The following is a 12,063-nucleotide window of genomic DNA, read 5'->3' as shown; positions in this document are numbered from 1 at the left end:
TAGAAAGCTGCTCTAAAGGAGGGAGTTTACACTGTGAACTGTTTCTGCTAGGAACTATACAAAAGGAAGTGATCAGGCAGTAGCAAGCACTTTTGTCTCTCTTGGATCTGAAAGATCATTTTTTGGTTTTTGTTTTGTCCACCAAAATAAAGTTGATTATTTTGTTTTTACAAATTAGTATGTTTTCTAAGTCCCGGGAATGTTCTCATTCTTTTTACCTTTCTGAATAAAAATAATAAAGGATGATCTGATTTTTGCCTCCCTGCAGCAGCTCCAGGCCTGGGAGCTCCTTCCCGGCAGCTCCTAACCAGCCCAGATCCCAGCCCTTCTGAGCCACTCCTGCTCTTGGTTCACGGGCAGACTCACTCAAGACTCACAGACCCAAACCCACAACTCCACAACTGAGGGTCCCCCAAATGCTAGCATGAGATTTCTACCTAATACCCATGCCAGCAGGGCCTCCAGAGGCAGTAGTACATCAAACAATACATGCAGTATATTTTCAGTTTCATGACCCAGTTAGTGAGTTTTTTTTACTTCAGTTAAACATAGTAAAATACAGTGAAAAAACAGATTAACATTTTAACTGTTTGTCTTAAAGGTGAATTAAAATTGCAAACAGGAACTGTCTTGCTTTTATGAAAAGTAAATACAGTTAAATTCAAATGGCAAATTCACCCAATGGCATTTGAAACAGTCCTTTTTTTGTAGAAGAGCCATGTATCATCCATCACTTAAATATTTTTATGTCATTTTTGAAATGTATAATATACTATTTAATGGACGTGAACTTAAACATATTTTTATTCATATTTTTAAGAGTGCAAGTAATAGTATATTTGATGTTTTATAAACAATTTTTCTACTCTTCAAGTCTGAAATACATCATTTATTGGGAAAAGTGAATTTTTCATAATCTTTAAATCTATTATAACAGCTGTCCTCTTATAATCTTTGTTTTCTATAACTTATTTGAAAAGCTGAATGACTGGTATTTTGGTTTTTTTATTGTCACTTTTGTTGTCTTAATGATACTGGATATAGAGAGAAGTTCAATTAATGTAAGATGTCTGTAAGATCGAAGCCATTGCAGTGGTATTAAGTACATTTTGTCTTTTAGTTATTTTCTTTTACTTTTAATTGTTATCAGCTAAATATAGAGATTTACAGTCTGGTTTTTGTTTTCTCACAGTCACTCAAGAGTCCTGTATACAGACAGAAGAGTCCCCAAGGTCACATAGGCATTGTGTCTGATGATGGTGTTGCAGTAGTGTGATATAGTTCTGTGAGGTTTTACACTTTCAAAAGTGTGACTATCTCCATTTTTGTTTTCAAAGCTGGTGAAAGAAATTTTGGAGAGCAGTTTCTTCACTTTTATCTTGTGGAGGGAAGACCAACAGTTCGATTAGGCTGTGGAAACTCTCAGAACATTCTGACTGTATCCCTGAACCAATCTGTCAGCATGGGTATGCTCGTCCCTATCACAATAAGGTAAGAATTTACCACTGGGTTACAGTAAAAGAGTTTTAGTCATCTATATAGAGCAATAAAATGTGATTTCACTTTTTTTTTTTTTTTTTTGGACAATAAAAAGGCAAGTAAATTTGGAAAGCAAATTTGGAAACCTTTTTCATGAGGTAGTTTCCTTGATTGAAAATATGTTTTAGTTCACACAGATTAGTTCAGTCCTTTGGACAACTTATAAATCATTCAAAATCTTCAAAGTCCAGATACATTTACAGTTACAGATTAAGTCAGTTTGAGAACTGAAACCGTTTAAACATAATTTTTGAAATTAAAAATGGGAGTCTCATATTTTATGCTTATTAATTAACACGCAGAATAAATTAGATTTTTTATCACATTTTAGTGCCAAAAACTAATATATTGTTTGAGATAAATTAAAAATAGGCATGCTAACAACATCTTACATTACAGGGTGAACTTAGTGATTTTAAAAGCCTTATCCAAACAATTATGATTCTAAAAGTTGTCATATCTACCTTTGTCACTGTACTATCAGGGTTATACAAGAGTGGATAATCACTCTTGTCATTTTTCATTCTGTACAAATGATAGTTCTCAAAATGGTTCATTTATCATATAGAGATGGGTATCATGCTTTGGTAATGAATGAACTCTTTTCCAGTCATGGAATTTCATATGTGCAAGCTAGGTATGAACTAAAACAGAAAAAATATAAGGTTTTTTGTTATATTTATATTAGTAAGGTTAAATAATGGTAAAGTACTCAATCTTTACTTCAGAAATGTTTAGAAATAATTCTGACCCATATAAAATATCAAACTACAGCAATTAAGATATTGTATTTTTTTACATAGTTTAAGTGTTATTAGGTATTCATTGCTGCACCTGAACTGTAAACATTTGTGATGTGAGGGAATGTAATGCACAAATTATTAAATTAAAGGAAGCCTTAGGTAGGACTATTTTTGCTGTTAGAGGACGGTATGTGAAGGAGACTGCTGCAAAAGATACTATGAAACATGCATGTTAGACTTCTCAAAATTGCCTTTTACTATCCAAAAAGGAAAATCAAAGCAAAATCTGAATATTTTTCTGGTTTTCGTCTGAGCTGTTTCTCTGTGATGTAAATGTTGATAAATTCTGAAATGACAGAGATTTGTTGATCTTATTATATAGAATAGATTGATATGGGGAGAAGAGAATGTTCAGTGTATTTTGTTAGATTGTATGCTTAACCCATAAGTTTTACCACTTCTTTTAGAAACAAACTAGTTAGAATATAATACTCTTTTCAATATACAGAAAGCTAATAGGAGCTGCCATTTAAGAAACTGTTTTGTTTCTATCTTCTATTTCTTGTCAGCTACAGGTCTCTACATTATTTTTTTCTACATTTAAAACAGGGATTTTTTTCCTTTTATGCTTAGTATTAACATCTAGTATTAATGGAGCAAAGTCACATAGCATACATTCAAATCTTATACTTGGCAGTGTATTTATTTTTGGATTTTTTTACAGAATGTAAAAGCATATAAAATTTACAAAGAAAATTATATCACTTCCCCTCCTTTTTATCTAGCAGGTGAAGAGTTTTTTTGTCTCAGAAAATACTTGATAGATTTATACAGCTAAATACTAATAAACTATTCTAAGCTTGTTTTTTTAATCCCAGAGACTTCTCTTGTGTGAGACATTGATCAGATAATTGTCTGCACTAGAGACATCAGTTGTGGTCTTTGCTTCATACATTTAAGCCATTGAAATGCTGTACAGATTTCAAAGCCTAATAATATCTTAGCAACAAATGCAGCTAAATGGCAATTAAAAATTGATTCTAGGTGTAGAGTTCAACTTTACACTGAAATATTTATTTCCTTCTTTTGCTACCTTAATATTAACTTCTCTATTTATGGCCTCATTCTTCTTCTTGTTACACTAAAAAATATTGCCAGTTCAATTTACACATTTCCTTTGTTTACTAGAATTTTATACTGCTATCTTTGAAACAGTGTCATACTAAATAACTTGCAAGGTGTGATTGTAGACTGTGACTAGCAGGGATTTACATGAATTTGAGTTTATGGGTTTGGCCTTCAAAATGACTTGTGATTATTCTTGTGAGCCCTTCTAAAATGTAGAGAGAGCAGTATATCCTTCACCAAGCAGCAATAAAATTGTAATCCTTCAGCCGTCATCCTTAACCTCTGTCAAAGGAAAAAGCAAACTTGACAAGGCAGTTGTAGCCTCCCAAGCTCTTTTATCATAAGATATAAAATATGAATCCATGACAAACTGTTGATTTGTGTTCTCAGAGGCTGCTGGAGATAGATAATTCTATCTGTACGCTTTACCTGCAAAATTGTGTTGTTTTTTTTTTCCTATAATACAGGAAAAGTGTCAAAGAGAAGAATAAATGACCATTTTTTTGGTACAGTTACAAAGCTATCCAACAGGGGAACATACATTTGCTACATTTGACTTTGAATTAGTTTGGAAGATCATATTTGACAGTTTTTCCGGTTTTGGATGCAACTACAACTGCAGTGGTTAAACACCACAACTAACACATCCAATAACATCTATAGAAACAGATTTTCTCCTTTTTGAACTTATTCTTTTTAATCCACATGTGCAAGAAACTGATACATTCCCATAGTTTAGAGCTATTGCTTTCTTTTAACTGTATGATTAGTTTCCTTAGATATGGCCATTTTCTCAAACCTGATGAAGATTAAATGAGTTTTAAATGTTCAGTCGTTGTCTTTATGATACTTGTGAAATGGCAACTTTATAGAAGAAAGTCAGTAAAGCTCTGATTGCTTACTTTTTTGCCTTGCATAAAGAAAATAGAAACCTGTTTCAATGCAGTTTCATTTGTGTTTCTATTTCTGTTTATTTTAGGATGATTTGATTACTGGTTTGAAAATGTGCATTCATTTGGGTGTAATTTTTTGTGATTTCATAATTGAGAATGTATTGTTTTTTTCAGTTAAAGCTTTGAGCATATACTTTAAAAGTAGTTTGGATTGGTTTTATGGATTTGTTCTTTAAAGTTATTCAAAGAACATTAATCCAAACACATTTCATTCCACGAGTAGGTTCTGAAATGCATTTGCCTGATGTAAAATTTGCTCTACTTTGTGGTTAAAGTGATATTACTGTCATGGGGGCAAATGATGTCTCTTCAATTCAGTAGTTGAAGGAAGGTGAATTTAGCAAAGAGATTGAAATACTCAGGTCATCAGGATTTTGATTTATCTAGATAGTAAGGTGGGTTGTCACATTTAGAATATGAGTACTGATATTTTTTAGACATCTTAGATTTTTTTTCTCTAAATGATATTTTTGCCTGTTCTGCACAGTAATGTGATACAGAAGGTCATTTTCCATTTAGGACATTCCAAGCCAGCATTAATTAAAATCTTCCCTGTATGTGACAACATCACTCTTCCATCTTATTTACCTGCAAAACTTTCAGAATTTTTCTCTGGAATTTAATGAACATAATGCCCATCACCACAAAGCTATATTGTGGTATTATGTACATTTATATTTCATGTATCTTCCAAGTGAACATATTGAAATCAGTTGTTTCCAGATTTTTGTCACACTTTAATCAGTAGTATGGATGTGAGCATTTACTCATGGCTAAGGGCACCTTTAGCTGTCCTTAAAAGAATTTATTTGTTAAATACATTATCCAGCTAATTTGGCCAACTCTCACCTAGACCATGCAGTGGTACAGAAGCTGCTGAAGTTTATTATTTGGTCTTCCAGCTTCAAAAGCAGATGGCACATTCTGAACTGTGAAAGTCCTCAGCATGTTTTTGTACCTCCACATGGAAACTTTGGCAAGATGTAATGTACTAAGTACTAGTTGCATGATTATATTATCAGTGTCAATGACTTTACCTACACTTCTGCATCCTCCCTTTCCACAGCAGAAGAAAATCATTGCTTGAATTAGTCTACAATTTTTTTCATGTATATGCATTCTGAAAATGTGTTCCTCAAAAAATATGTAAATCACAATCCATAGAATATGTTACCTCATTTTCAGTCATGGTGTTTACCTATTTAATTCCATTATTTCAGAGATATATATGGTTTCATATTCGTACATATTTTTGTTGTTATTTACAGTTGTTGGGTATCCTGCATAGTGTGAAATTATTACTTAAAATTACATTAAATCAGGAAATAAAAAAAACCCCTAACTTAATTATTTGATGCCTTACTATTCCTTCCAACACTACCAGTTACATTGAAATATAGGATATTTTTTTGATTATTTGAAAACATCTGAGCATCAGGTTTTGTATCTCAACAAGTACATGGTGTAGCCTAGGTTTCATATATGCCATACTGATTTCTAGCATAATCAATTATGTGATGAATGAGAAATGGAAAGGTGATTTGGTAAATGACAGCTACATGCAATATCACTGTCATCTTATCACACCTCATATTTTTTAAATTATTTGAAGATTAACAGTGAAAGCAGTCTGGGATAGATTTAAGAATTTTTATTTTATTATATGAATTTATAAAATTGTTAAGGAAAAAAATTTAGATATGGTTTTAAAAATGAATATTTGATATACTCTATATCTTAATTTCAAATTTTAAGTCAGCATGTAGATGAATTGTACCCATGTTTTGTTGCACAGAACTGGAAATGCTGTAGCATATTAATTATACTTAATAAATTTTGAAGAAAATTCATGGTTACTTCTAGAAGCACATATATATAACCACATGAATTTATGTTTACTACATTTTCTATAGAAATTGAAAATGTCATTAAAATCATCATATTTGTGACTATAAGGTAGGAATGCTTTTGCCCTGTACACATATGTATTGTTTGTTCTCTGAAAGCCTTAATCCCAGTTTCATTAATCAAGCTGTTACAGTTTTACACAAGTAATCACTACATCTATTCAGTCTTAAAAATATTCCCATAAGAGATGCATTAAATCAAACTAATGAATACAAATTCTTGTATATGGAATTAAAATTTAAAACAAAAATTTGGAACATTGGAATCAGCTGATTAAATCATTCCATGTGGCGTGTTATCTGGAATAACTCAAGAAAATGGATTCTCATAAAGAATAAAGTTACCTTTTGTGTTTGTTTCAATTTCAGCTTTTGTGTATGAGCAGAACATTCAGTATGTTTAGAAACATAAGCCACTTTCTGAAACATTTTTTTTGCCTTCATTCATCAGCAGTATGCAATATTTCATCAGGGATCTGTCAAAGCCAACAAACCAACTGCTATGGCTGTTCAAGCTCATTAGCTACTGACTTGAAGAACAGATGTTTGAATTCCTGTACCCTTCATGCTCCTGGTTTACGCTGATTTTCTTACATTAACTGACCTTACAGGAATGACCCAAGAACACAGAAGGACAGAGTCAAGTGATTCTTTAGGCTGGAAAGGACCTCTGGAGGTCCTTCCAACATTCCTACTCAAGCCAGCTGTCCTGGTTTCAGCAGGGGTAGAGTTTTCTTCTCAGTACCTGGTATAGTGCTGTGCTTTTTATTCATTGTGGGGGTTAGGTTGATAACACATTAATGCTATGGTTGTTGCTAAATGATGTTTATAATAAGTCAAGGGTGTGTTTTTGTGTCTCATACTCTGTAAGGAGGTACACAAAAAAATCATTAGCTGGTTTTGGAAGGTTTATTGCAAAGTGGCTCACCACAGACCAGTTCTCAGTATATGATGTCATAATATTTTCATCTTTCAATTCATAGTATGTCATTAGACATTTATCTCAGATAAAAAGGCTATGTCACAAAATAAGTGATATCTGCTGTGTTTTCTTATGGACAAATTACAGAGTTGCATTAAGTGTCATTTGAGTTCCTACAAGGATGTATATTCCAAAACTTAAAACTACTAACCAAAATCAATGCATTAAAGAAGGTTTGAGGTTCTCTTGCTATGTGTGGGTTTTCTTAAGTCTTTTTCAAAGCTGAACTGTATTAGCACTTCAATAATACAGAGTAGCATCAGGCATCCAGAGCTCCATATTGAACTTGGCTCTGAATCACAGCTGGAGTGCTATGACCTACCTGGAACCATGGAAGAAACAAGGAAAAACAATGTATATTTACCATATTTCAAAGATAAAGCTTTGAAAAAATATGAGTTTTTAATATGAGTAAGTATGATTACTTATATTATTTAAGAAAAAATCTGATGAGTTATATTTACTCCATCTAACCTCATCTACTTTCAAGTAAGATATTAGTCTAAAGGAGTTTGTCTGTATAAGTGCATGGATTTATGGCAAAATTTAAAAATTAATGTAGTACTCAGATATTTATTGCTCACTAGCATTTTTTGACACTCAGCTGAAAACTGACAGTTTGTCTTTAAGTTACCTCCCTGAGTGGTCAGAGTTAAATGGTAAATATGCTGAAAAAATAGAAAAATTGGTTTGCAAAAAACTCTTTATTTGTTTCTCACAATCTTTTAATCCACTGATAACCCCTTTTCTCTGTTGTATATACTTCAGCTTCAAACCTACTTAAAATTCAAGGTATTGTTGTTGTAAGTCATAATGATAAATATATTTTGTAAATGTCTCTAGTATCAGAGAAAATAATACAGGAAGTATTATTTGGGAAGTCCTATTAGCAGGGTACACCTTCCAATCTACTGTCAAACACGGAATTTGAAAATCTGAATTTTGTTGGTAATCTTATGTATTTAATTTTTATGCTGAATCAGGCATTCTGTTAAATCAAATTCTGTCTGGGGGGAAATGCTGACTTTAGCTCAAAAAGATGCTCCAATCATTAACTTGAAATTGACTTATTAAATTCCTGTTTACATTTCCATGTTCTGAAAAAAATAAATGAGCATCATTTAATCTCTATTCTGAAGGTATCCACCACTTTTTAATTGATAGAAAAAGAGATGCTACAGATTACTGTATGTCCTATAGGAAAAAGGATAGCTGTTATTTTTATCCATAGTATGTTTTAAGAATGTAAGATATTTCATTTAAATTACCAATGTTGCTGAAGGGTATTTGTATTTATTAGTGAGTTCAACTTAGCATAATAAAGCAATATTAAGCAACACAGCGAAAATGCACTAACCTTCACAATATTTTACATTGGATTGTGTTTACCATTGTAGGATGAATTAACTCATCCTAAAAGATGCTGATAGGCATAAGTGGCTCATAGCTAGACAGAATATAAATCATTCACCACAAAGACTTGAATATTTAATTTTCCATTAATTTGCAAGAAATACAAAAAAATGTTTTGTGATGGAGAGCAAAAAAATTCATAATTCTGAAAAAAATTCTGCCATGTCAGTGGTCATTTTGACATGAGTTCAGCTTTATATTTTATATACTGACCATCCCAGTGAGAGTGCCTTTATAGACTAGTGGTAGAATGGAGAAGTTTTTTCAATCTTTCCATGTTTAAGGTACATTCCTGTCCAACTATTATGTTGCTCTCCCACCATTCTCCCTCTCTAATGTAAAGGACCAGGCTTGAAAATAATAATGAAGGTTGATATTCTCATGTTGGAGCAATGTTTTTATTATGTCAGTTTTTTTCCTGGGATAAGTCAAACACTTCAGTAATACCCTTCATACTCATACTCTGAATTTCACTGATTCCAGTTACAGATTTTAAAAAACTCCACTTGAACCAAGTGGTATATTTACTTTGTGTTTTTTCCTACAGAAGTGGTAAAATGAAAAGGACTAATGAGGAATGCTTAAAAACCTTGTCATATCAATTTCAACATTTTTAAACAGAATCAGATGTTTAATGACCATGGTAATCTCCAATATATGTTTAGTATTTCATTGTTAAGCATATTACAGATATGTTGGTAATTAGATATGTGAATAGATTGTAAAGTTTTCATGCTATAACCTTCAGAAGCATTACTAAAGTATTGTATCGTTCAGAAAATTCTAAAACCTTCCTGTTTATCAGACCCTCTTATCAAACATGACAAAATAATAGCTAGTGTAATTTTCAGAATAACCAGAAAAATTCATTTTCTAAATGAAGTTGTAAGATTCACATTAACGAAACAGTTTCAATGTGCTGTTGACAACTTCAGTAATTATTTAGTACTTTTTTAGTGAGGGATGCTGTTGACAGCAGTGATTTCTCTATGAGATTTTACTGAATCTCTATGCCATAATTTATCAGTTCTTCTAAAGACAATAAGTTGTGAATTCACCAGAATTAAAATATACATTATAAAACATAATGAATGCACATTTCTTCATCTTCCATTTTTAGATTTGGCTATGTGTTCTAATTTTAAAATTCCAATATTCAAAGAATCTCTGGGTTTCTGAGAGAAAAATAGAAAGAATAAAGTTCTAATAGTCTGTATAACCCAATTTCCATTTTCTGGATACATCTGCTTTGAAAATTATGTTATTTGCCTTTCAGCAGTGTTCAAGATAAAGCTTATGTAAGAGATTTTTTATTACATCATGGAAATTCTAAACTGCATTAAACCTAAATTTCCAAAATTTGCTAAGTTCTTCAGAACCCTCCCTTTCTGTATGAAAGGAGATACTGCTTTAATGGTGCAGACTCATACATAGTCTAATTTTTCCTGTGTGCCAAATAAGCACTGTATTCCAGGTAGTGCTGGTGTGGTTGCTCACTCACTGTGGTTTCCCTGCATAGACAGTGATCTCACATGATTCACTTTTCCATCTTCTTGTGTCTGACTCAGGCTAGGTGAAAAAGCAAAGATTTCAAAATATTTGGGTACTCCCACTGTTCCAGGGAGGAAGTGGGATGTGTGCCCCTTCTGATCTGCTTGAGAGGAATAACAGTTATTTCACACAAATTGCCAGTATGAAGGGATTTCAGTACTGCTGAAGGGATACTAGGCAATATGCATGAAACAGTGCAGATATCATTGTCATGAAGGAAAAAAAGGAGTCACTGGATTACAGAAGGAATAATAAAATAATAAAATTAAAGATGATATATATTGTTAAATATTTTTATCATTTCAATTTTTTTTTTTTTATTTCTAATGTATATAGATTCTCTAAAATTCATCATCTATGTCTGGTCACCCAGTAATTTACACAGAGGACTTTTCAGACAGCAGTTTATTTTCTGTTGGTTTGGCATAGCACATGGAATTATAGCATTAGAGTACAGAGCCAAATATCTTGTGAGGGTGCTGTGTTGTCTTCTTCCTGTGAGATGGTAGTTTACACTGTTGTATTTGAGAGTTCTGAAGACCTAAACAACAAAAGAAAACTGAAGAGCAAGCAGTGTTTTAATTCTCTTCCTCAAACCTGTTGTTCTGTATGTGGAAGATCAATACAGAAATAAAATTGGTTCAGTGTGCTTGTAACAATTGACAATTCTCTTCAGGTTTGTCTTAGCTGAGAGCAATAGGAAGTGCTATTTGCTCTGTAGGTATTGAAAATCAGTAGAAAATAAAAACCAGTAGTCAGACAGTCTTTGTATGAATGTCCAAAAAAGCAGTGGTGTAGAGGGAAGGGAAGGGCAAGAAAATATATCTATCCCTCAACAAGCCAGTTTGGCTCTCTTTGATCCATCTCATGAGCATCAATAACCACAGAGGAGTCAGAAGGCAGAGCTCCACAAACAGCAAAACAGGCAGCAAAGTCCTGCAGCCCAGACTGCTGTGGGATTACACTGAATTTTCTCCTGCTTGCTGAGAAGAGAGCAGTTCTTCTTGGTCTAGGTGACCAGCTCTAGCTCAGCAGCAAATTTTCAATGTGCTTTCAAGAAGTTTGTTTAATCTTAGCTTGTCGTGTAGTTCACACATCTCTAAAGTGGGAGAACTATTTACCTATCTCCAAAACATATTCAAAAGACTAAATTTTCTGAGGCAAAGAATTTAAAAAATGTGACATTGAGCTTCTGGTGCATGATCTGTATTTTGTGCTATACTGAGTCCATCTCTGCGACCAGAAATTTTCACAGAAACCTCAGGTGTACTGGAGGACTTTGTTTCATGTAGTTCATTGGATAACCTTTTTCATGGGGGCTGAGTGAAAGAAAAGAGATGGTTATTATTTAATTTTAATAGCTATAATCTTATTTTTTTTTCTAAATTCTTGCTTTCTAAATAAATTTCAGGTAGATGTTTAATACAGAGTTTCCACATATGCAGAGAAGGAAGAACAAAACAGGACATGAGACAGTTGTTTGTTTAAAGACTAGCCACTTTAGGTCTAGTTCTGCATACCAGCAGTAAGAAAATTTGTTCTGCAAGTTGAGTCACTTCATTAAAGAGAATATTCAGTAAAATTCATACATACATTCATTAAATAGTCCTCCTTGACAGTGAAAGAGAGAGTGAAAAAAGAGAGATGTCAACTTCATCTTTTTGAGAAACATCCACTGCATCTTTCTGAAAATCTGCAAGAAACTCATTTGTGGAACCTATCATAGGATGGAAGCTATTTCTCTTCCTTTACCTGAAGTACATGGATTCTGTGAGGAATTTATATTTTGGTATTATTAATTCAGGTGGGAGCGGTTTATTTATCTCTCCACCACTTTGATTGTCACT

At 32.7% G+C, this 12,063-nt stretch overlaps 1 protein-coding gene across 1 annotated transcript in view; it reads left to right on the top strand.

The window, feature by feature from the left end:
• Nucleotides 1–12,063, top strand: part of EYS (EGF-like photoreceptor maintenance factor) — a 245,396-nt gene that overhangs the window by 104,053 nt on the left and 129,280 nt on the right. Inside the window, exon 5 of the mRNA XM_085574728.1 lies at nucleotides 1,338–1,491. Coding sequence (XP_085430854.1) covers nucleotides 1,338–1,491 — 154 coding nt within the window. The remainder of the gene's footprint in view (nucleotides 1–1,337; nucleotides 1,492–12,063) is intronic.

Source organism: Lonchura striata, chromosome 3, assembly GCF_050655825.1.
Source record: "Lonchura striata isolate lonStrDom1 chromosome 3, ASM5065582v1, whole genome shotgun sequence".
In the NCBI taxonomy this organism is placed as follows: domain Eukaryota; kingdom Metazoa; phylum Chordata; class Aves; order Passeriformes; family Estrildidae; genus Lonchura; species Lonchura striata.
This window is presented reverse-complemented; position numbering and strand designations above follow the sequence as displayed.